Here is a 26,836-nt window from a genome sequence, read left to right as displayed (position 1 = left end):
GTCTGATTGACCCGAATCGATGAACCGGCCCCGAACCGGTTTTTGAACAGGACCGGGCCGGTTCAGCCGGTTCCCAAGCCTCAAACACCGGAGGCCACTGACCGGACGAAATTCTGGCGATTCGCCGGATGTTTCGTCCGGCCAGTGGCATCATTCTCCTCAACCCATCAAGCTGAGGAGTGTTTGATGCCTGGTCGCCGGAGAACCGGCCTGAATGATCACCGGCCAGGCCCCGATCGGAGTTCATCAACCCGGACGCCGATCGGAGCTTGGCCGACACACCCAGACCACGATTCGGCTTCCACTGGTCCCTGATGGTTTCCACAATACAAACCCGAGCTGACCTAGTCACTGCCCGACCGCCTGACGTTCGGCGAAGCTTGGAACCAAACGGCCTCATTGAGGCATTTTATCGAACGGTTGATGCGCGCAACAAAAACCGAGGGGTTTCGACCTCCTCTAGCGACCCGGTCGGCTCCTGCGATTGTGGTTCGTCTTTGACAGCAAGTGGGGGCCGGGACCAACGACGATATGGGCCGGGATTCGTGCGAAACGACCGGTGCGAGTCCCGGCCAAACCGTGTCCGCGAACAGGGGAAAACAGAGGAGGTTCTCGGCCGGGGGGCTCACCGGTCGACGGCGCGTCTGGGTGGCTTCCGGCTAGTCTGGGGGCGTCGACGACCGCTGCTGGTTCTCCTTTAGCTCCGGCGTGACCTCGGTTTGCTCTCTCTCTCTCTCTCTATTCTCTCTCTTCTCTCTCTCTCGGTTTTTCTCTCAAAATGGCCGACCGGCCTCTCTCTCTCTCTCTGGCTATATATAGCCGGCGACGACGGTGTCCCTCTGCTCCGTTACGTTCGCGTGACGACGGCCTGCACCGGCCTACGATGGCCCGTGACTTTCGTGGCCACTTAGGCCGGTGCAGAGCAGAGGGGGAGGCCGGTTCTGTCAGTGTGCCGAGAGGGAGGAGGAGGAGATAAGGGAGCCGGGAAATGGGGAAGACGGGACTGGCCATTAATGCCAGTCCCATTGGCGTGTTCATCCGGCCCTGCTCTGGCCGGATAGCGACGGTGAGGAGCTGCGCCGCCGTGCGTCACCTGCGGCCGAGAACAGGGGAGAACAGGGGCAGCGAGAGCGACCGTGGACGGGGGAAGAAAGATGGAGAAGGGCTGGGCCGGGCCAGGCCCAGCCGCGCGGGGGGAGAAGAAGGAAAAAAAAGAAAAGCGGGCTGGGCCCGCGCGGGGGGGGGGGAAAGAAAAGAAAAAAAGAAAGAAGAGTGGGCCGGGGCCCATGCGGAAAAAAGAAAGAAAAAAGAAAAAGGGCCGGGTCGGCCCGGCCCCGACCCGGCCCAACTCGATTTTTTTTTTTTTTTAAAACTCTAATAGGCTCTATTAATGCAAAATGTGCCTAATTTCTATATGCAATGCATTTAAATAGAAATATTTTTTGTTTTAGGAATTAGAGAAAATTAACTCCTAAATTTTGTGCAATTAAATTTGGGCGAATTAAAACTAGGTGTCAACAGCTGCCCCTCTTTGAAGATGAGGTCGCAGAGGTTGATCTCGTAGAGGTTACATTCAAAGATAAAACGACACCTAAATTTGGCCCATGCATGCTCAATGAATGCTATTTTTGGCGAGACTGGAGTCCCATTTTTATGTTGCGCTATAAGATGATGCATGCTAAAGCAAATAAAAACATACCTGGGGCTACTTATCTTGCCGAAGGGTAGAGTAATTCCAGATAGTTGATATTGTGTGTCGAGGACTCGAACCTGTCTTCGGTCGCCTTGACGGGGAAATGGTTTGCCTAGGACCCGAACTTATCTTCGGTCGCCTTGACGGGATTTGGTTTGTCCAGGACCCGAACCTTTCTTTGGTCGCCTTGACTGGATTTGGTTTGTCCAAGACCCGAACCTTTCTTTGGTCGCCTCGACTGGATTTTGCTTTACCAAAGTACCTGTATCTCATAAGGTGTACCTGAAAAGACTTGATGTGAACAGAGGGGGTTAAACCTATGCTCAGGAGGTGAACAGAGGGGGTTAATCCTATGCTCAGGAGGTAAACAAAGGGGTCAATCTAATGTTCAAAGGGTGAACAAAAGGGGTCAATCTGATGTTCAGAGGGTGAACAAAGGGGTCAATCCGATGTTCAGAGGGTGAACAAAGGGGTCAATCCGATGTTCAGTTGATGAATAAAGGGGCCAATCCGATGTTCAGAGGGTGAACAAATGGGTCAATCCGATATTCAGAGGGTGAACAAAAGGGGTCAATCCGATGTTCAGAGGGTGAACAAAAGGGGTCAATCCGATGTTCAGAGTGTGAACAAAGGGGTCAATCCGATGTTCAGAGGGTGAACAAAGGGGTCAATCTGATGTTCAGTTGGTAAACAAAGTGGTCAATCCGATGTTCAAAGGATACCATAACAATCGTAGGTACATGTATTTTTGGAATTGGGCATGGGCAAAATGTACTTACCTGGGCACGTTCCTACCTCTTAAGGGCATGTCTCCTGTCAGACAAGTTTTTTTTTGCAAAGACATACGTATTCATCGGAGAAATAGACAACTGAGGCTATTCTTGAATATTATATGAAATATCTTGACCAGCAAGTCAAGATGCTTTTCTTTTTCAAAGGAACACCCTATTTACCTTCTAGGTAGTTTGAAAAGAATTTTGATGAAATACCTACTACCTGGAGGTTTGATGCATCATCTGCTGAATACCCGATCTTTTTTTCGAGGCATCTCTCTTGGAATGATAATGAGGGCTTCTCTAGCGCCCGAATTTTCGTGTTTTATCACTGGGGATCAGAACTCTGAGCGGCAAAAACATGCTGTGTCAATTCCACTTAGGGAACAGAAGAAATTTTTTGTGACATCTTTGGAGATGCTCCAAAGGTCATATATTCTTTGAGTCTTTGAGGATATTTTACCTGTCAAAGAGGGTTAGCGCAAACATGCATGCATTCATCAAGGATAGACAAGCTGGGCTATTCCAGAATGTGTATTTGAAAGTTCATGCATGATGATTTTGCCATGTTTGCATCAACAAATATCCACCGAGGGTCATCAAGACAATTTTTGCTCGCAAGGTGGACTTCTCGAGATGCTGAACGAGGGACCTTCAGTCAGAAAGGACTTTCCACTCACTCTCATTTGAAAAGGATTGTTTGTCCCGACCATTAAGGCGGGAACATCGAAAACACTCAATCTGACTGTTATCACATCAACAAGGGTCTGAGTTTTCTCGCAAGCGGTACGACATTGCCAATCTGAGAGGTCTTCTTCAGGGTCGTAATGTAGGCTTGGTCAATGGCTTAACAAAGGTGACTGTCCAAGTCAAGGCCATGAAAGAAAATACTCTGCAATTATCTCCAGGTTTACAAGTCAAGAACCCTGCAAAACAAGATAGAAATAGTTTTGCTTGCACTTCCTCGAGCGTTGTTTATCAACATTTGAAATCCCACGTTAATTCAAGTGCTCTAGTTAGAAGAGACTTCATGAGGGACGTAACGTAGGCTCGGTTTACAGGTTGAGGAACGAAATGATCGTTGGGCTAAAAAATGTGTGTAAGGGTGAGAGTTGGTGATCATCTTGGCATTGTCACCTGTCTTTTTCTTCACCGTCAGGATCTTTCTAGAAAACTCCCTGGGTAATCGCGTGCTTTGGCTTCTTGGACAGCTTTTTCTTGAGGAGCTTCTGCGTCAAGCATTTTCCTGGATACCATTCGATCTCTGTCCCAATTGCTTTCTCAAGAATAGGTTCGTCTTCATCTATCATGTGGCAGATCTTTGTCAAGACAGAGTTCTTAAAGTAGGAGTTTGTATCAAAGAAGAACTCAAGTTTTAAACCCTTTGGGGTCATGAATTCTACACCACTTAATAACTTTGAGGTATTTGAGAGCACCTTCATCACGCTCAGAGATTTCCTCGGCTAAAACTTCATTGTTTTTCATAGCAGCTACCCAGAAATTAGGGACTCCTTTCTCTTCATTTTTTTCATCGTTTTTCTTCTTCTCCTTCATGGGCATCGGCCTTGCTTTTACCAGGCACACTGCTTTTTTCATGCCCCTAGTTTTTAGCATTTTTTACTGTTCTTTTGATGTTGTCAGGACTAGCCTAAACAAGTTTAAACAGAACAATGTTGTTAGGCTCTTGGAGTCTTCACTTTCATTCGGTACTTTGGACCATGATGCTCAAACCGTGGTGACTTTTGCTTTGCCCCGGTGTGGGAGATGATCACCAACTGGGTTCGTACGAAATGAAATTGCCAGCTCAATTGGGCTATAAGTGTGTGGGATAGAAAAAGAATTGCTCTTCGTCATCCTAGGGCACTTAAATTATCGTGAGAGTTCATCTGCAATAAAAACACTCAAAGATTAATGCAAGTGAGAGCAAGAAAACTTCTATTCATCTTTTCACCTTGTGCGAGCTGTTGCGGCTGATGATCATAGAAAATTTTAGATATTACAAACTCCTCATCCTTCTTGTCTTGCTCAGTTCCTAGGTGAGAACATCACTGTTATCAATGAGATGTTGGCATTTTGGACAGGCTTTAGTTTGCTGTTTCTCTCTTGACAAAGCCCTCTTAGCCTCGACTGTCCGGCCGTCGATGGTGTGCTTGTCTTGGAGGACCCTATTGAGGACCGCCGGACCCCTGAAGACGACGAGGCCGAAGCCACGGGAGCGGTGATCGAAAGGGAGGGACGCTCCTCTTGCTCCCTCTGAATTTGAATTCTTCCTGTGATGCTGGTTTATCCCAAGCTGTCCCAATGTAGGGTGGTTCTTGACAGGGGTGATTTAAAAGGAACCTTCGAGTGTATGGGCTAAAAAATGGTCAAGCAAAGGATTAATGGTAGTGTATGGAGCAGAGAAATGAACTGCCTCTCGTCATTTTGGCTGCCGTACCTTATGCGAGAAATCCCTTCACCTTGTAGAAATGACACCTTTTCGCTCATCTTGCAAGGGTTTGGTATGTGAGAATGTGTATAGACTAAGGATTGTCTCTCATCATCCTGACACACCTCGTTCAATACATCGGAGCAGTTTGACACCATTCGTCGAATTGTCAAAATTTTCTCAGGGAATTAGTGAATTAAACAGGTAAAATTACTATGCAAAATTCTTTTAAAAAGATATGCGATGCATTTGGAAGAAGGTTAAGCATTCATTTGCTTTGGCATGTTTCCTCTTTCTTTTGATTCTTTCAACTCTTAAAGTTTTTAAGGGATACTTACCTATGCTGCGATAGTAGAACAAACCTGCAAGGTAATAATGAAGACAGTGTTAATGAACGGTTCGTTGAGGGACAGGAATTGGGAACGATACAACATTACCCTTCGTGATTCCCTTCATCTGAGATTAAACTGACAGCTCCTTGATTTTTCTCGGATGTTGATAATTCCCTTCTGATAAAAACATGAGCCTATATTAGAAATGAGATGATTGAGGGTAAATTGAGAACGATACAAATTACCCTTCTTCCATTTTGCCTTCAAAGCTAGCAGAGTCTTTTCTCCTCTTTACTTTGTTCAGCCTTCTCTGTCTCAGTCTGCTCCTCCATACTCTTGGTCTTGAAGCTCGAATGGAATCCTCTATAATTAGGGGTGCTTTCGAATAGAGGGTTCTATTGTTAGCGCATGCTGTGTCAATGCGGTTCCTGCATGTTGAGGAGTTTCTCGTGGATGCACCGATTCCTGACTGCACAGGCATGTGCAATTGCTTGCATGGGGATATTCGCAGCAAAGCTAATCTTTGCTTTAAAGGTCTTTGACGGACATGGGCGTGACTACCATCGAGACTTCCATGGTTGCTAGGATCGGCCTTGACGCCATTTTGTCATGTGCAAAGTCTTTTCCAGCTGCTTGCACAGGATCTTTACTCAAATTTGTCCTACATAAAAGGAAAGAATGTGTCATTTCTATGCTAAAGTGAATGAACTTTAGGAACGAAATACACCCTTTTTGAAAGACTGGGAGAGATCACATGCCCCCTAGTCTACTCTTCCGATTAAGCACTTCTTCGTCATGTTTCATTCGAGAGGTCCCAACATTAGTGCTCTATCCGGCTCGCTAGCACGTCAGAGTCTAGCATGTTTCCCATTTCATTATCTGCAAAAGAAAAGGGGTGGAATGTCATTTTCAAAATTTGTTAAGGAATAAGACATACATTTTTTCTTTCAAAAGGGATAATCTTTTCTTGATCTGCCCCCGACTTTTGTACGAAATGATGTTTCGCTCATCATGGTGTCAATGAATGCTCAGCATTCTCTTTGACTCTCTGGGGCTGATATCACCCACTGGTAGTAATGAGATTTTCCCCATGTTTCATTTGAAGATTGGATGATCTTTGCTCGGACTGCCCCTATCAAATGAGTTGGTCCGATAGCATCATCAAGGTCTGATGTGCTCTTCAGTTTGTGTCATTTTTAAATGTCCCCTTTGTAATAACAAATCAAAAAGGAGTATGCTCTGAGACACGAAGTGAGCGAGTTAGAAAAATAAGCAGGGCTATGAGCATGCATACTTTTTCCACCACCGTTCTTTCTTTGGCACTTTTGAAAAATGATAAAACATTTATTTTATTTTCAAAAGCTTAGAAACAAGAAAGCATGAAGAAGCCCGGGCCTCAGATCACTTTCCTTTACATGGCTGGATGTCATCAACGGGCCGGTTTGGGATACTTCTTCTGGTCCTCAAAACAAAACATTTGTAATTCTTTTGAATAATTCAGGCGAATTACATTTGTTGGAATGGAAATTACAATACTAAAATTCCAAGCATAATTAAAAATTAAGAAAACTGGGAATCTTAGAAAACAGCTGAGACTTTAGAAAGCAAGAAAAACTCCCACATGGGGGAGGATTCAAACTATTAAATATGCCTCTATTCTAAGGGAGGAAAATTGAGTCTTCAGTTTACTCAATGACGACATCCGCGCCTCCTGCTTGATTGAGTGGTGCGTTACGGAATGAAAGCATCTTTGCATCCAACAATTTCTGGACCTTATTTTTCAAAACAACACAGTCATTGACGGAATGTCCTATTTCGCCAAATGATAGTCACATGCCTTGGAGGGATCGTAATTGGGGAAACGCTTAGGATTTTTACGCTTTGGCTCTTTAGCAAGCAACCTCTTTTCCAGGAGAGTAGGCAGGATCTGAGACATAGGCCAAGGGAGTGGCGTGAACTGCTTTTTGTTATTTCGCCTTTGGGGTGGAGGGATACCGGGCTTGTATTGTTCACGTTGCATAAACTTTGGGCATAGGGTGCTCAATTCTTTAGGATCAGGGGACTCGTGGACATCGTCAGCTATGACATCTTTACCCTTTTGGTTGACACTGGAGGGCTCCATTTGAATCATCACCCCTGGTCTTGGATAACGACGCGAAGTCATGGTGAGTTGGTCTAAGCGGACTGACAAATGTTCTACTTGTTTTGAGAGTTGTCGAAGAAAGGCAAAGACTTGCTTCATTTCGGTCTCCATGTCCGCCACACGAGTTGTCATATCTTTTTCACCCATTTTTACTTGGCGGGTTGGTATAATTCATAATTACCTATTAAAAAAAGGGCAACGAATGAGTATAAAATCTTATAAATGATTAGTCCATGACTTAGTCTAGTATTGCATCTCTCTATCATGTATTTTCTTTATTTGCAAAAAATAGGGGAAGCAAAAAAGGTTTTTATTTATATTAACATTACAAACGGCGTCCCCGGGGTTCGAACCCCGGTCGCCTCGGACCATTTCGCTCATCTCGGATACCACTGGGCTGAAGGCCACGGTGGTGTCATTAAAGCGCAAAACAAATATTTATAACAAATTTTCTCCCTTTTGAAAATGACAAGAAAACGTATGGGAGAACAGTGATTTGTAATGTACTTATAAAAATAAAGGTACAAATTGGAAGTAAGTATTCTAAAAAAGTTTTAGTAACTATTTCTTCCAAAACGATTACGGTATTAAATCCACAACTAACCTAGACTAATCATGGACCGACCGGGATATATAAAAATAAATAAATTGCAAAGTGCATAAATAGAAAACTTACTTTACCAGGAACCATGGCAATCACAGAGACATGCGTATAAGGAGTGAGGTTCGATTTCTATTTAGACTGGTTCAAAAAAATGAAATTAAATGGGTGCCTGACCGTCGCAGCCTCGCGTTTGTGTCAAGTCCTTTAAACCTCGGCCAAATCGAAAGGAATATCTTAAAGTCACGCGAATAGCGGCTAAAGATATTTCTTTACGATTTTTTTTAGAAATAAATTTCGGAGAAAAGAAAGGCAACCTCTACATCGCAGGCTTGCGTTCAAGGTCGTATCTTTCTTAACACCATCCTAAAATGTCCTATTGCGGCCCAGGTCCGGCAGCGTGGTTGTGTGTGCAACAGTGTAGTGTTAAATCATTAAAGCATGCACAACAATTTATAAACAATCAATTTGAACCTGCAAGAACAAATAACACCTTAGTGTTAGGGTCATACCTGGAATCCTCGCTGCCAAATAAAAATTATTGTTGAATAGGATAAAATTTTTTGGCTTAAGTCCACTTTTAAAAAAAATGCAAGTCCCCAGTGGAGTCGCCAGTTTGTCGCGACTGACATCTCCCCTCTTTTTTATCGAACATGTGTAAAAAAGGGGGGTTTCGCTTGGTAGGTGCTAAGTCTAGGTTCGGGACTTAACTCGGGCTCTCCCAAGCCCATACCATATCGCGACTTAGGGTTTAATTATTTAACATGTAAGTGGTTTATACCAAGGAGTCGCCACTAATCGATTTGGGGTGGGTCGATTAGAAACTCAAATAAGGTGATGGGAGAATCACCTTATTCCTGCGAACCAGAGATTAACTGAGTTCGGGGACTTGGTTACACTAGTTGGATAACTGATGCCCTTTCGGTACCATTTACCCTGCTCATTTCTGAAAACATTTGTCAAGCGATTTGGATTGATTTTAGGACCTTTTTCCTAACATATGAGGTGATCGAGCGAGTGCATAATCATAAACGATCAGTAGTCAAAGTAGATATGCAGCCTTAAGTTCTAGTCCTAACTAAATCAGATGACATTCAAAACACAACAATTCGTGCAATCGTATTAAAAACATGCATAATAATGCAACGGTAATAAAAATAACGTGTAAAATACTACCGCGCAACCTCAGGCTTGTCTAATTTAAACAAGACAATAACATGCATAGTAATACAACAATAAATTAAAATATTTAGATATATGTTGACACCTATTTTTAATTTTCCCAAAATTAATTGCACAAAATTTAGGAGTTAATTTTCTTTAATTCCTAAAACAAAAAAAATTTCTATTTCAATGCATTGCATATAGAAATTAGGTACATTTGCACTAATAGAGTCTATTATAGAGTTAAAAAAAAATTTCGAGTCGGTGGTGAGATGGGCCGGCCGGCCCATTTCTTTTTCCTTTCCCCACGGGCCGGGCCCTTTTCCTTTCTTTTTCCCTTTCACGCGGGCCTGGCCCGCTTTCCTTTCTTTTCTTCTTTCCCCCGCATGGCCTGGCCCGCCCCCTTTTCTCCCCGTCGCTCTCCGCCGCCTGTTCGCCTCGCTCACCCACCGACGGCGTGACGCACGGCGGCGCCGCTCCTTGGCGTCCCTATCCGGCCGAGCGGGGCCGAAGAGGCACTCCGACGGGACTGGCATTAATTGCTAGTCCCGTCCTCCCTGTTTTCCCGGCCTCCCGTTGTTGACACCTAAATTTTTTGCCCAAAAATCATTTTCAAAAAAATTGGAGCTTGTTTTTCCACAAAAATATTTTGGAATTATTCTATAACGGAAGAGCAAGGGCCAAGGATTCGAGTGTAGCTAACCGAGACCCGAGGGATCAAATTGCAAATGAACCAGCAGTTGGGGCCAAAATACAATTTCCAAAAGTTGGGGGACCAAATCGCAAAATTTGTAAAATTTGCCCCCAAGCCCTTAAATCATCATTTTTACCCCTAATCAAGCTTGAAATTGAAAACGGGCAAGGTAAAATTGATCAGATCAAGCCAAAAGGACTAAATTGGCTCAAATCGGGCATTCTCGGACAAGAAAGTGGCTAATTTTGAGGGACTTTCCTGCAAACTTGGGCATGGAAAATTGCAAATTCTGATTATCATCTTAAACTAATATACTTCAACTTTCAAACTGATCAAAAATTCCGACCAAATGAATGGATTAAAGCACTTAAATTAGCTTCCAAAAACCGGTCCACGATTTGGTCTCAATTCGAGGCTGCTGAGTAGCCAAATTTGTGGCCCCACCATATCCTACTCAGCCAGCCGATCAGCGTGAACTCTGGCCGAGGTGTGAGACCATCATTAGGAGTGCAAATGGATAAAAATTTGCCAGGGATAAGCTGCTGAAGACACGTGATAATCTCAGTCAAACCTGCTCACTCAACAGCTGCAAATTATGATGATTTTGGAGTCAGAAAGTTGGTGAAGAGACTCAGTTTGCAGGCTTGGTAAGTGGGCAATCACGGGCTAAAAATCGGGTTGGATTTGATGGATAGGATCTCTGAAGCACGTTCTTTTGGGGGATAAAAATAAAGGGATGAGACAAGAGGAAGGGAGTTCACGGTCGTTCCAAAAACTCACCCTCAGACGCAACTCAAAAAAACAAACCCAGAAAAGTTCCAGACTAACTTTTGGAGAGGAAAGTGAGATTTTCGTGAACTTCGAGCCAAAATTAGCCAAAACCTTCAACTAGAGAGTGGAACTACATTCAAAGAGCTTTCCAACCATAGGTCGCACGCCCCAAATGGATGTCGGGAAGCCACCCAAAATCCCTCGAAAAGCAGCCCATTCTCGGGTCAAGAGAGAAACCCAGAAATCTTCTAAGTGTTGAAGTCAGACGGTTACTGGTGAGGGAAAGTGGGAGTTTTTGAGAGACATGAGGAATATATGAGGATACCTGTGACTTGAAAATTAAACTAGAATACATCTAGTTTGGGTTAGTGTCAAATTAGTCAGAAAACGAGGTCGTTGATTCTGGTTTGGAGACCAACAAAAACCTTCGTTGTCAGTTCCTTCTTTGCAGATCTCATTTTCCAGTTTGAAGAAGCCTAGTTCCCCGCGCCCTTGGAAGACAGGTTTTTGGTTCCCTCGGCCAAGGGATACTTCAAAGAGAAACTAGGAAGCAAGGTGAGTATCCTACATGTATTTTTGTTCAATTTTGAATATGTTTTAGTTATGAAAAAATCAAGAGAAAACCAGCCCAGAGAACTGATTTCTGAGGCTGGAATTTTTCTAAGTGTTAGAGCTCCTTCATGAGCCCTAAATGTTTGACTTGCTACTCCTCTTTGCATGCGTTTTCTACCTTCGTGAGCTTGATGAATGTTATATGGGTGTACAAATTAGGCTGAGATCCACTTGGTTTGGTCTTTGAAGCCCCGTGTGAACCATGAGATCGCTTGCAACTTGAGTCAAAAGCCAAGCTAACCCACATTGATTCATGGCTAGTCATTATGAACCATGCATGTATGCTTCTTGGAGGGGGTTGTTTCGACGTGTTCGCTTGATCATTCTCCATGATGTTTGTTTCATTTAAAAGTAGATGTTACGTATATTCTCTCAGATGAAGTGATGTTTCCCATAGATCTTGCACGTGATGAGTGTCGGGGCTTAAACCTGGGCATGCAACAGGTTTGCTTGACCTGGGTTTAAACCCAAATTTGCAAAAGCAGCCCGAACCCACATATTGGAGGCCGATTCCAACTTGGTTCTCGTGCGTTTTAGGTTGTGATTTCTAGCTAATCTTGTTCTTTGCATGTGATAATATAACCTTGATACTTTGGTTCCACTTGATATTACACACGGAGTAAGATTGAAGGCCACGAATATGGCTCGAGGAAGCCATTTGGGGCATTTTAATGCACACCAAATGCTCGACGAAATGCCCAAACCAAGTTTCGATCTTGAAACGGTTGATTTGAGCCCGGTTCTCGTAATATTCATATTCTGAGTTGTTTCATGTTCACGTAAACCGAGCATAAGCCGATTTAGGGAATTATTATTTTTTTAAATAAAAAACGAAAATTAAAAAAAAAATAGAAAAATTTCGAAAATCCAAAAATTGGAAATTGGGCTTCAAAATTGCTTTTCTCTCCCTTTTTGTGTGATTAGCGTATGTTTGATTGCTCCTCGCTTGATTCGCACGCTTTGAATTGCATGTTTAATTTAAACTCGCATGTGGTTGATTATGCATGTTAGGTTCATGTAGTGATTGTTGCTTCCCTTAGCTTGGTTAGAAATGAATTTTTTAAACTCCCGAGTTAGTGTGAACACGTTAGGTGGTGAATTGAGCAAGATTAGGTACCGAAAGGGCACTAGTTGGTCAATTAGTGTAATTAAGTCCGTACCCATTGAATCTCGGTTCGTAGAAGTAAAGCATTTCTCCTGCTTTGCTTGGGTGTCTAATCGACCCACCAAAACGATTAGTGGCGACTCCTAGGTGAAATTGATTTTCATGTTAATAACTTTAACTTAAGTCGCGAATTGGTATGAGCTTGGGAGAGCTCGAGCTAGGTTTAACTTAGTAATCCATTAGCCTAACCCCTTAGGCGGCGGGGTCGGTTTAGGGAGGTCGCGACACCGTATCCCTCTGCCCTCTCTTCTCCTGTTCCTCTCTGCGCCTCGAGAGCTACCCCCTGCTCTGCACCGGCCTAAATGGCCGCGAAAGTTGTGGGCCAAAGTAGGCCGGTGCAGGCTGTCATCACGCCGACGCAGAGGAGCAGAGGGGCACCGTCGTCGTCGGCTATAAATAGCCAGAGAGAGAGAGAGAGGGCCGGTTGGCTGTTTACGAAAGAAACAGTAGAGAAGCTAGGGAGAGAAAGAGAGATGAGCGAGGCGAGAGCTCTTTCGGCGACCGCCCAGTGCTCGTACCCGACCATAAAAGACCCGAGGAGAAAGAGAGGAGAGGAGTCGGTCGGCCAATTTTGGGAGAAAAACAGAGAGAGAGACTGTGGGAGAGAAATAGAGGATTGGAGAATTTTTTTTTTTTATCTTTGATTTCGGGTGGAAGAACACACAGTCCCCAAACGAGCATCCACGACGGAAAAGGGAGGAGAGGGAGAGACAACAAAAGAAGAGCCGGTTCCGTCCCCCGACCCACCCCCCCTCCGTGCGGCCGTGAGCTTTCCCGGGGTCCCGTTCGCCTTGTTCTCCCCTGTTTTTATGCTCGGTTTGGCCGGGACCCGCGCCCGGCCGTTTAGCAGTCCCGGCCCATACCCGTCCCCTTGCCGTCCGTGTGTAATCACCGAAGGTATTTTGGGTCGCTGAGTCCACCGGTTCGCCGGAATTCGAATATCTGTTTTGGTCACGCACGCCGAGTGTTTGTTGAAATGCCTCGGTGTGGCCGGTTTTAATTCGGTCGCCGGGCCAGCGGTGTGGTCGACGGCGACCCGGTGGCCGCGAGGCTTGGTGGCGTTCCCGAGGCCGGTTTTGGGCCGCGAAGGTGCAGGTCGGCCGGCGGGCTGCCAATTTTGGCCCCACGGCGCCCGCGTGTGCAGCCACGCGGGGTTGACCCGACCCGGATCAACCGTCCGACCGGTCAACGCCCGGGTCGGATCCGTTGACGCTGGTCGGTTCAGGCCGGACCGGGTTGACCCGACCGGGTCAACCCCCGGGTCGGATCGGTTGACCGGGTCGATTCGACTCGGCTCGGATCCGCGACCCGACCCGGTTTAATATTATATTAATATTTTTATTAATATTTTATTTTTTTAAAAAATAAAATTTAAAAAAAATTATTTTTTTCTTTTTTCTTCTGTACTATATATATATATATATATTTTTTTTTTTCGAAAAAAAAATTTCAAATTTTTTTGAAAAAAAGAAAAGATCATTTTTTTAAAATTATGTTATATCTAAGTGTTTTAATTTATTATGGTATTATTATGCAAGTTTTTGTCTTGTTTAAATTAGACAAGCCTATCAGGTTGCGTAGTAGTATCTTGCATGTTATTACCGTTGTATTATTATGCATGTTTTTAATACAATTACATGAGCTGTTGTGTTTTTGAATGTCATCTGACTTAGTTAAGGTTAGAACTTTAGGCTTAGGCTGCATGAATTGTTATGTTCCTAACTGCTGATCGTTTCTGATTATGCACTCGCTTGATCACCTCACATGTTAGGAGAAAGGTCCTAAAATCAATCCAAATTGCCTGACAAATATTTTCAAAAAATGAACAGGGTAATCCAACTAGTGTAACCAAGTCCCCGAATTCAGTTAATCTCTGGTTCGCAGGAATAGGGTGATTCTCCAATCACCTTATTTGGGTTTCTAATCGACCCATCCCAAATCGATTAGTGGCGACTCCTTGATATAAACCACTTGCATGTTAAAAAACTTAAACCCTAAGTCGCGATATGGTATGGGCTTGGGAGAGCCGAGTTAAGTCCTGAATCTAGACTTAGCACGTACCAGGCGAATCCTCCCTTTTTGCATGTTTTCAAAAAAAGCTCGGGAGGTCGGTCGCGACAATATACCACATAATTTAAAAAAGGATATTTTCTTTTTTTAAAAAAAATTTTGATTTTTTTTTTCAAAAAAAAATAAAAAGAAATAATAATAATAATAATATAGAAGAAGAAAAGAAAAAAAATAAAAAATTTTAAAATTTTTTTTAAAATTTTTTTTTAAAATAAAATAAAATAAAAAAATATTAATATAATATTAAAACCAGGGTCGGTCGGATCCGACCCGGGTCAACGGATCCGACCCAAAACATTGACCGGGTCGGATCTCCGGATCCGGGTTGGGTGACTGGATTCGGGTCCGGTCAGGATCGACCCGGATCCACGAAACCGACCCGAATTGATTAATTCGGGTCGGATAATTGGATCCGGGTCAGGTCTGATTGACCCGAATCGATGAACCGGTTCCGAACCGGTTTTTGAACAGGATCGAGCCGGTTCAGCCGGTTCCCAAGCCTCAAACACCGGAGGCCACTAACCGGACGAAATTCCGGCGATTCGCCGGATGTTTCGTCCGGCCAGTGGCATCATTCTCCTCAGCCCATCAAGCTGAGGAGTGTTTGATGCCTGGTCGCCGGAGAACCGGCCTGAATGATCACCGGCCAGGCCCCGATCGGAGTTCATCAACCCGGACGCCGATCGGAGCTTGGCCGACACACCCAGACCACGATTCGGCTTCCATTGGTCCCTGATGGTCTCCACAACACAAACCCGAGCTGACCTAGTCACTGCCCGACCGCCTGACGTCCGGCGAAGCTTGGAACCAAACGGCCTCATTGAGGCATTTTATCGAACGGTTGATGCGCGCAACAAAAACCGAGGGGTTTCGACCTCCTCCGGCGACCCGGTCGGCTCCGGCGACTGTGGTTCGTCTTCGACAGCAAGTGGGGGCCGGGACCGACGATGGTATGGGCCGGGATTCGCGCGAAATGACCGGCGCGAGTCCCGGCCAAACCGTGTCCGCGAACAGGGGAAAATAGAGGAGGTTCTCGGCGGGGGCTCACCGGTCGACGGCGCGCCCGGGTGGCTTCCTGCTAGTCCGGGGCGTCGACGCACCGGCTGCTTGGTTCTCCTTTAGCTCCGACGTGACCTCGATTTTCTCTCTCTCTCTCTCTCTCTCTCTCTCTCTCTCTCTCTCTCTCTCTCTATTCTCTCTCTTCTCTCTCTCTCGGTTTTTCTCTCAAAATGGCCGACCGACCTCTCTCTCTCTCTCTTTGGCTATATATAGCCGGCGACGACGGTGTCCCTCTGCTCCGTTACGTTCGCGTGACGACGGCCTACGATGGCCCGTGACTTTCGTGGCCACTTAGGCCAGTGCAGAGCAGAGGGGGAGGGCCGGTTCTGTCAATGTGCCGAGAGGGAGGAGGAGGAGATAAGGGAGCCGGGAAATGGGGAAGACGGGACTGGCCATTAATGCCAGTCCCATTGGCGTGCTCATCCGGCCCTGTTCTGGCCGGATATCGACGGTGAGGAGGCGCGCGCCGTGCGTCACTGCGGCCAAGAACAGGGAGAATAGGGGCGAGAGCGACCGTGGATGGGGAAGAAAGAAGGAGAAGGGCAGGCCGAGCCGGGCCCAGTGCGGGGGAGAAGAAGGAAAAAAGAAAAGCGGGGGTGGGCCACAGCGCTGTGGGGAAAGAAAAGAAAAAAGAAAGAAGAGTGAGCCGGGGCCCATGCGGAAAAAAGAAAGAAAAAAGAAAAAGGGCCAGGTCGGCCCGGCCCCGACCCGGCCCAACTTGATTTTTATTTATTTATTTTTAAACTCTAATAGGCCCTATTAATGCAAAATGTGTCTAATTTCTATATGCAATGCATTTAAATAGAAATATTTTTTGTTTTAGGAATTAGAGAAATTAACTCCTAAATTTTGTTCAATTAAATTTGGGCGAATTAAAACTAGGTGTCAACAATCTTCTTTGGTGGAACCTGAATTAGATTTTTTCATTCTAACTGGTGTGTCCGGTGACTAGAGGATGTGCTGCAACTTGTTGAATGAACTTTTTGAGAAGCTGCGCAGAGTTCCTACAATCACCATCGGCAGTGAATACATCATCATAATATTGAAAAAGAAAACATTCATTGTCATGTATAAATACACATATATATTGTTAAAATTCGATTCGTTTTATTAGCTTGTTTTACATATGTAGCAGATACTATAACATTCATTTCATGCACAACTAACGAAAAAAGAAAAAAAAGTCAAGAATGAAAAAAAATTTATATTATTGTCACATGCATTGTTAAAATTTGACCGTGTGTACAATTGATATCTGTCCATACTCCCTACGGTATTCTTGAGATTAGAAAATGGCTGTTTTACATATTCCTAGCAATTTAAAAGCCCTTTCTCTATTGAAATATAAAAAAAAGCTACAAAAGAAATAATAATAAAAAATATCCTAAGGTCAATGAAATATCCGACAAAAATGACACTACACTTTAGAAAAAGGTTCTCAACTGTCTAGTACTATTGATCTTCCTCAAAGTACATTTCAAGAAGGTAATTAATAAAAATTAACAAATTAGTAGGTCAATCTTCTTCCAGTAACGCACTGCCAAAGGAACATCAAATCTGCTTTCCTTAAACAAAGCAAAATCACGGGTTACCAAGATAAAAATTTCCAATTTGATTGACAACCATATCAAGAAATCTTTTTACAAGAAGAAAGGAGGGACGATAAAAGAGTTATCAAGATTTCCAAAATTGAACCAATAACAACAACGACGACAGAAAACAACCGTCATCTAACGACAGTTGAAGCAACGGTGTGAGCCCACCATTTGAGACTCTCTCTCATGTCGGTCTCGTTCCCAAGAGCAGGAACCTTCCAGTTCATCAATGGATCCTCCTTCCTCTTCTCCTCCCACCATTCCCACGCCTCCGAGAGATAAGGCCTCGCAACAACTGCAGACTCGCCAACACTCTCTTTCTCGTCACCATCTTCCTGATGACGGTCGGCATCTTCTTCGCCATCTTTAATTTTCTTGCCCAGTCTCTGTAGCCCTGGAATGATAGAGACCAAGCTGGAGTCGACTTTGTCTTCCTCCGAGAAGACGAACCCCAGGTCCATGAACCCTTTTAGCTCCTCGAACTCGAGCTGCGACAAGCTCTTGCTCGAGGCCCTCCTCTTCGCTCTTCCTCCCATTTGGCCCTTCTCTCTGCGCGAGAACTCCGAGCTTCTCGGCTTGTTCCATTTGAAACCTTCTTCTTCTTCTGCGATTACCTCTTCTTCACAGATCACGCTGTGAATGGGCGTCGTGCGAAGAACTGAGTCTGAAGAGAGAGAGCTTGATTGGAAGCTTGCGGGGATGATGCTCGTTTGATCGCTCATGGACCTCACAAGAATCGACGGAGTCCAAGAAATATGAAGACACGGGCTTTCGTTCTCGGGTATTTCTATGCTTTCTTGACCCGGATTGGATCTGGAGGTTGAAGAAGGCAATGTGGCTGGTCGTTTCGTGAAGATCTCGAGCTCGAACCAACATCTATCTATGATCTTCATGACTGCTTCTGCTTCTTCCCTATATGGGGGCCAGAGGAAATTGTGTGATTATGGAGATTCAATGAGCGCTCGTGTGGCTTCATATTTATAGTCTTAATTACCGAGATTGCCCTCGGGTTTTCCGGTTATTTACGGGAAGGTCTCAAACTCAGCGTTTTACACGTTTAATTATTACTTGATTTGGTCTTGGGTCTTTCTCTATTAGTTTCAATTTCTTTTTAGCCTTGATTACGTTACGCGATAGGGTAGGTTTTCCTCGAAAATGCGAGGGATGGGGATGTGAAAGAGTGATCTGACGTGGCTCTTAGTCAGAGAAAATGAACCAATAACAGTATAAGTAAGAACAGAGATATTTTGAGGTAATCAAATATTATATTGCTCTAGTACCTAATGCAGATGAAAATTATTTATCAATTAATGAGTAGGTAAAGTCAAAGTTTTCATATCTGAATTTGCTTTGATGTCGGCAAGTGCTTCTCGAGTTCATTTCATATGTAATCAAGTCTCCTAACTTATTTAATTTGTCCAATTAAGTCCTTAAAGTTACTTGAAATATAAAAACTGAGCCTTTCCACCTGTCTTTTGGTAGTTTATGCCAATTTTTCTGATATTGATTTGGGCGTGTTCCTCGCCTAAGATGGGTGGGGGTTGACAACCGCACACTCTCTCTCTCTCACACACACACACAAACACATCAATATCATGGTGCAAATATAGCCACCCTAGCAAAGTTAGTGTTGGACAAATCTAGTTAAAGGATTTTGATTGCGCAGAAAAACATAGACAAATCAATTACACTAACCACAAATATTAGGCAACAACAAGTATACTTAGCTGAATATAATCATATATTTTATGGTAGTAGGATCGTGTATGATACTACATTGGGGTACCAATCAAAGGTTGCTACTATGTTTCGCGTTTTAACTTGGCATTTCCCCGTGCTAGGTCTATGAATCTAGACTTTGTGCGGGTTGTACTATGTGATACCATTTGTCCTAATTGGTTTTTCCCCAATTTTGTTGTATTGGGGATTGGATGCCTGGACAGTTGAGCCTATGGTAGAGGTTTGCCCTCTCTACCGTTGTTTTTTTTTTCTTAATAAGTAAAATGGTGGAGAGGGATGACTATTGTAGCTATCCTCTCTTGAGGCGAAACTCTAAGGTTCTCACTATTACTATTTAATGTCAAGTTTGAGCTATAACTACTCAATCCATAAGTAGATATACGAATTGTCAACACAACCCCTGCGGGTGACGGAATTCAGGAAATTTCTCCACATGAGGTATTAATGCCTAAGGCATAAATTAATCAGAGGTTTACTCATAACGTGTCTCGAATATATGACCTCATAAAGACAGTGTGACCCCTTTACCAATAAAATTATTAGATTTATCAAAAAAAAATATAATCCTCTGTATATACAATACCTGATAATGAATTATTTAAGTTGTCGGTGAAAAATGACGTCGATATGAACTACAGGTCCTATTTCTTCCCATGGGATGGTGACGAGTACAACTAGGAATAATGTTCATATTTCTAGATTTAACCCTTAAAAGCAACATCTTGTTGCTTGTACATTACACACAATAATGGGTTCGTCTAAGATGTTGCCACTAAGCCATTAATTTTGGATTTTGCTTCAAGAATGGAGAGTTTGGACAACATCGATCCTTTAGACCGCGAAATCAATTGCAAAGATCGAACTGTATTTCAAATCTGCTTGGATATTGTTTTACTTTTAACATTTTTCCTTTGAAATCTCCAGAAAATAGTGGACACCATGGTTTATTTTTACTTCCTAAATAAAAGAAAATGATATGTTTTACACGTTTAACCTTAATTCAATTAGAAAAAGAAGTAGCTAGTACATATTAGTCAAACGAGACCGATTCAAACTTATATAGGAAAATCTAAAAGGAGAGATCTATGCCAAAGCTGCATAATTCAGTGGACATAATGCAATGATTACGTTTTTCTAATTTTTTTTTTTTGTGGGAGGCCAAGCAATAGTTGCGTGTTTTCATAAATTAAGGTTGAAGAAGACAATTTTCGTGTTTTAGTAGTTCGTTGTCACCGTGATGTTTTTCCTTATGCACGAGAGCAGTTCGACAATAAAATAAAAAAACATTTAAACACACGAGCAAAGGATTAACAAATTCGGCACGTGCCTCTCGTGCCCCCACCTCACGTGCACCGCGGGCTTCAAGTGCGACTTTCAACTTCCCCGCGGATGATTAGTTTCAGACATGTCTTACAACTATGTCGGCAAATAAAGAAAAAAATCAACCAATTATCGACTCAACCTGTTTGCATGATCTTGCATATTCTCAGGAGTTTGAGCTTGAGCTTTTGGTTGCAACACTAACCTAGCTTAAAATTCATGATTAGATTGGAACTAAGCAATTATCGACATAACCCGTTTGCATGACTCAACATGTAATTTAACAGGTTTAGATCTGCATAAACGGATTGTGTCACAAGAAAAACTGGGTCTTACGTGGGTCTATTTCTACATAATTAGACATTTTCAAATTCATATTTAAAGACTTTTTTAACCTTAAGAGTTTACAAAAATAGAACCCATTTTAGAAAGAATAATTGTAGACTGGCAGGGAATATTACAGAGTTATCAAAATTACAAAAACTGGTACATACTTAATAATATAACAAACCTTACAACTTTAACTTTATTAAAGCAGTCATGTGAGTTCCGAAAGATTCTTTCACTTATTGATGGGTTCATAATATGGGTTGAGATTAGGATCTTCATCAGCTAAAATCTAGTTATCACGCGTCTTCAAGATAACATTCTCCGAAATGTCATGGGTCTTTTAAACATCCATTTGTTAGGGTTGATTTCGCTTGTACTTATTTAATGTCTGATGGATTCTGATGACATGATTTGCGTGGGAATAATTGCTTGGCATTTCATACCTAATGTCAAAGTTAGAGATAAAGAAAGTCACTTGAACTAAATTTACAGTGGGAATGCGATGACCAATTTGATTTGGCATTGACGAGAACCTCTCTACTTTCAAATATGACGGCAGCATTGCATCGGATTTTTCCTTTCGTATGTGAACAAAAGGTCTCCAAAATGTTTAAGGAGAATAGACTTCGCTCCGACCAAAAAAAAAAAAAAACAGATTAGACTTCGCACAATTTACACGTGTGGGGAACAGGTCCAATATTTTTTAAAAAATGAAGTGGAAAACGTTTTCTAACTATAACCAAGAAATGAAAAATAATGGAGAAAATTTTCCAAACATGGTAATGATGATAGTGTTGATTTGGTCGTGACATCCAGTAGAGGGATGAGAAGGTTTTTCCATGGTTATGTTTGAATGTGAGGAGCATTTAGAACTAAATGGTTTGTGGATAAAAATTTAAATTATAAATTCGTTATGGTGATTCGAATCACAATGTTACTATAATAAAAATGTTTTAGTTCAAGTATGGTTTTCACTAAAAATAACCACAGGCCATTTTCTGAAAATTTAGGTATTCTCCATTATTGGATAAAAGAACACTTCTTTTTTACTCTTTTAAATTAATGATACGTTAACCCATTCGAAATAGTTCTTGTTTTATTTTCTTTTTTCACTCATTTTTCTTCTTTTATATTATGCCTTTTGCTCTACCTAGAATCATACACTGGAAACCTATCTATTGCCAAATCGCCTTGTGGCGGTGCCTGTATGCCCGTCTTTAGCCACCACAACCATCGGGCCGTCACTGATCTCCCTCTGCTTACATGCCTATGGGCCGTCACCTAAAAGGATTATAGCATACGTATATTGTCGCAACGGTGACATGACACGCTAGCAAAACTAAGGTACTGTCTAGTTGGGCTCAAAGCCCACCTGCACTATTGTCAAATGAACTCAAAAAGATTATTCTTATATCTGAAAAAATACAAAATATAATTCTTGCTGAATGTAGATCTAAGGCAATAATTATCAAGTGGGTGTTGCATTACGAGTCAAATACTACAATTGCAGTATGAACCCGAAAATTAGAAGTAAAAATCATCTCAAAAACATATACATATCTCTTCTCATGAAGAACCCGACGTGAATATGTCAATGCAATCTTATCTATAATCATCATAAGAAAGAATACAAGAAAAAGTCAAGAAGCTATGCTAGAGAAGTCCAATGTATGACTGCTAACATTTCTAAAGAATATTATCTAAAATACGTGGAAAAATTAGTAAATGAACAAATAACTAAAAGAAAGTAAATATAGTGCCATAAAAGAAAACCCAAATGAAGCATCCCAGAATTGTTGAAGATTGCAACGGTGAATTGCCGAGCAAATCTCCTTTGGCAGTGAGCTTATATTACATTCACTCCCGATGAAAATATTTGAGTATAAACCACCTGCCAAAGGAGTAAATGCCCAGTAATTCACCACTCACATGCCATGCACACTATCAGTCATGTGCTATTAATAAAACTATTATTTTCTGATTTTTTGGGCGGATGAACAGTGTTAAGCGTGCAACATCTATTTATAGCCTCCCAAAAGGTTATAGACGCTTTCCATGCACACAGCATATTCTGAGAACATCCAAAATCAAATAAAATCTTGCTTTCAGCACTTTAATTTGTGCCAAATAATGAAAAAGAAAAGCTAGTGGTCCAATGAGTTACTCGACCAAAGAAAGAAAATGAGTTAGATATGCTAAAGCTTAATTCCATATTCGTACCAGGTTTCGACGACAACTGGAGTCAACATATATTCCTCTATCCAACTAATTGGAGTGGAGAAATATCCAGAAAAGTTTAGTTTTAGCACATTTCGATCTCATCGTTATTCCAAGCATATTCCTAGTATCTTTTCTAAAAGGAAATATGATACCAAGAGTCCTTAAATTTGACCTAATATATAATGTCATACTTAAACTTTTAATCCATTCAGTGTGATTCTTGAACTATTCTTAAATCTTTATTGTAGTTGCTCTATTTAATCAAACAACAAGTAAGATGTAATTTGATGACTTGGAATATTTGATAATGAGTTAGAATTTTGAAATGATGGGTCAATACGACATAGGAACATGTGATCACAGATTCCATTGTCTTATCCATCTACTTTTCTATACAATTTTTCTTTTCCGTTTATCGTTAATACCTAGTAGACCGAAATACATGTCAGTTAATTCTATGAACTCAAACTAACAAAAGAAAGACATTGAACTTCTTCATATAATCTAGGGGCTACATTGAACATTTAGTAATAATTTAAAGACCATATTAAATAAATTAAAAGTCAAGGGACGACTCTGAACTTATTCATGCGGCTCTTGTTTTTTATTGTTTGATCAGTCACACCCAACAAGATATCATCCACTGTCAAATTTTCTTATATCGTACTGAACCATCAATTCAAAAGTCTAACTCAACATTAAATTTTCCATATAATCAAATTACCTCTGACTTATTATTTGATCAAACAGAACAACTACATTGAACATTTAGGAATAGTTCAAAAATCACACTAAACGAATTAAAAAATTATGACATTATATATTAGGCCAAAGTTTAGGGACTTTTAGTTTCATTTTCCCTTTAAGAAAAGACACTAGGAATATGCTCAATGTAAAGATGAGATTGAAATGTGCCAAAACTAAACTTGTAAATATATGTTGACTCCAGTCGTCGCCAAATCCTGGTACGAACATGGAATGAAATTTAGCATATCTAACTCATTGGACCACCAGCTTTCTTTTTACTGGATTTTGGATGTTCTCAGAATATGCTGTGTGCATGGAAAACGTCTATAACCTTTTGGGCGGCTATAAATAGATGTTGAACTCAAACACTGTTCATCGAAGCCCAAAAAATCAGAAATAATATATTATTAATAGCACATGATGAATAGTGTGTATGGCATGTAAGTGGTGAATTACTGGGCAATTACTCCTTTGGCAGGTGGTTTATACTCAAATACTTTCACTGGGAGTAAATGTAATATAAGCTCACTGCCAGAGGAGATTTGCTCAGCAATTCACCGCTACAATCTTCTACAATTCTAGGATGCTTCATTTAGGTTTTCTTTTATGGCACTATATTTCTTTCATTTTAGTTATTTGTTCATTTACCAATTTTTCCACGTATTTTAGGTAAGATTCTTTGGTGATGATCGCAGTCATACATTGGACTTCTCTAGCATAATTTTTTGACTTTTTTCTTGTATTCTTGCGTATGATGATTACATATATTATTGTATCGCGTCACGTTCTTCACGAGAAGATGTGTATATGCTTTTGAGATGATTTTTACTTTTAACTTTTGGGTTCATATTGCAGATGTAGTATTTGACTCGATCTGCAACACCTACTTGATAATTATTGCCTTATATCTTAAACAATTGCAAAACATTCAGCAATAATTATATTTAATATTTTTTTCCAGATATAAAAATAATCTTTTTGTGCTCATTTGGCAATAGTGCAGGTCGGATTTGAGCCCAACTAGACAATACCTTAGTTTTGCTAGCTTGTCATGTCACTTTTGCGATGAAATATGTATGTTAACCCGTTCAGGTGGCGGCCCTCAAGCATGGAGAAAAAAGAGTGAAAAAAAGAAAATATAAAAAACAACTATTTCGAATGGGTTAATCTGTCATTATTTCAAAGAGTAAAAAAGAAGTGTTCTTTTATCCATTAATGGAGAAGATCTCAATTCATAAAAAATGACCGGTGGTTATTTTAAGTGAAATTCAAGTAAGGGTTAATATCACGAAAAACCTCAAACTGGTACACTTGTAACAATTTTACCCCGAACTAATTTTTTGACAATCAAAAATCCAAAACCGGTACACCTGTGACAAATTTACTCAAAATTTATTTTTTGACCACTAAAAATCTCAAACCAGTACACCTGTGATAATTTTACCACGAATTAATTTTTTGACCACTAAAAACCCCAAATCGGTATACCTATGACAAATTTACCCCGAACTAATTTTTTGATCACCAGAAATCCCAAACTGATACACTTGTGACAAATTTACCATGCGTTAAATTGGATCAATATCATGAAAAATCAAAAATTCGTAAACTTGTGACAAACAGAGAGGTAAAACCCCAAACTAGTACACCCATCAACTACCATGTGTCATCAAACTCGGTAATTTAACAATAAAATTTAATAGAAACAAACAAAGGGTAAATTTGTCATAGATGTATCAGTTTGGGGTTTTTTGTGGTCAAAAAATTAGTTCAAGGTAAAATTGTCATAGGTGTACCAGTTTAGGATTTTTCGCTGTCAAAAAATTGGTTTGGAGTAAATTTGTCATAGGTATATCAGTTTGGGGTTTTTCGTGATATTAACCCTTTAAGTAACTAAATTCCACAATTCATGTCTATATCGAAAACCATACTTGAACTAAAACATTTTTATAATCGTAATATTGTGATTTGAATCACCATAACGAATTTATAATTTAAATTTTTAACCACAAACAATTTAGTTCTAAACGCTCCTCACATTCAAACATAACCGTCGAAAAACCTTCTCATCCCTCTACTGGATGTCACGACCAAATCAACACCATCATCATTACCATGTTTGGAAATTTTCTCCATTATTTTCCATTTCTTGGTTATTGTTGAAAAAATTGTCCATTTAATTCTTTGAATATTGTACCTTTTTCCCACACGTGTAAATTGTGCGAAGTCTATTCTCCTTAATCATTTTGGAGAATTTTGTTCACATAGGAAAGGAAAGGATCTGATGCAATGCTGCCGTCATATTTGAAAGCAGAGGTTCTCGTCAATGCCAAATAAAATTAGTCATTAAATTTAGTTCGGGGGACTTTCTTTTTCTCTAATTTTGACATTAGGCATGATGTGCCATGGGATTATTCCCACGCATATCATGTTACCAGAAATGACATCCACCAGGCATTAAATAAGTACAAGTGAAATCAGGCAAACCAAATGGATTTTTTTCAAGACCCATGAGATTTCAGAGAATATCATCTTAAAGACGTGGTAACTAGATTTTAGCTGATGAATATTCTAATCTCGACTCAAATTATGAACCCATTAATAAGTGAGAGAATCTTTGAGAGTTCACGTGACTACTTTAATAAAGTTAAAGTTGTAAGGTTTATTGTAATATTGAGTTTGTACCGATTTTTGTTCGTTTGATGACTCTATAAAGACTGTAATATTCTCTGTCAATCTATAATATGCTTTGTTGGTCATACTGGTGATAAAAAATGTATGTGTGTTAGTTTTTTCATGTTTAATAACCGAAAAATGTATGTGTGAGGTGGGGGCACGAGAAGCACGTGCCGAGATTGTTAATCCTTTGCTCGTGCGTTTAAATTTTTTTTTTTTTTGGTCTAATTGCGTTTAAAAGTTGACCATCCTGCCCTCGTGCATCAGGAAAAGCATCACGTTGACCACGAACTACTAAAAATATAACGTAATTATTGCATTAGGTCCACTGAATTATGCAGCATTGGCATAGATCTCTCCGTTTAAATCCTCTTATATAAGTTTGAATTGGTCTCGTTCGACTAATATGTACTAGCTACTTCTAATTCTAATTGAATTAAGGTTAAACGTGTAAAACATTTCATTTTCTATTATATAAGAAGTAAAAAAAAAACACGGTGTCAATTATTTTCCGAAGATTTCAAAGGAAAAATGTTAATAGTAGAACAATATCCAAGCAGATTTGCAATAAGGTTCAATCTATCGAAACTTATTGCAATTGATTTCGCGGTATAAATGATCGAGGTTGTCCAAACTCTCCATTCTTGAAGGAAATCCAAGATGAATGGCTTAGCGGCAATCATCTTAGACGAACCCATTAGTG

At 41.2% G+C, this 26,836-nt stretch overlaps 1 protein-coding gene across 1 annotated transcript; it reads right to left on the bottom strand.

Annotated features, from left to right (window-relative positions):
- Positions 1 to 16,396: 16,396 nt before the first annotated feature.
- Positions 16,397 to 18,065, bottom strand: LOC115684743 (uncharacterized). The gene is made up of 2 exons (XM_030609605.2): positions 17,269 to 18,065; positions 16,397 to 16,509 (listed from the first exon to the last, which is right to left on the bottom strand). The coding sequence occupies exons 1-2, from the start codon at positions 17,991 to 17,993 to the stop codon at positions 16,434 to 16,436; spliced, it is 801 nt and encodes a 266-aa protein (XP_030465465.2). The 5' UTR covers positions 17,994 to 18,065; the 3' UTR covers positions 16,397 to 16,433.
- Between the last annotated feature and the right edge of the window lie 8,771 nt (positions 18,066 to 26,836).

This window comes from Syzygium oleosum, unplaced genomic scaffold, assembly GCF_021117445.2.
Source record: "Syzygium oleosum isolate NSW1041296 unplaced genomic scaffold, Sole_v2.1 Sole_v2.01, whole genome shotgun sequence".
NCBI lineage: Eukaryota > Viridiplantae > Streptophyta > Magnoliopsida > Myrtales > Myrtaceae > Syzygium > Syzygium oleosum.
The sequence above is the reverse complement of the archived record's forward strand: the minus strand, read 5'-3'. Positions and strand labels throughout refer to the sequence as shown.

What these genes read in the sequence shown, in the direction of transcription:
- LOC115684743 (XM_030609605.2), bottom strand. Translation starts at nt 17,993, where the DNA reads ATGAAGATCATAGATAGATGTTGGTTCGAGCTCGAGATCTTCACGAAA. An exon ending in ATGAGAGAGAGTCTCAAATG is followed by an intron (nt 16,510 to 17,268) that starts GTGGGCTCACAC and finishes TGGTGATTGTAG; the next exon opens with GAACTCTGCGCAGCTTCTCA.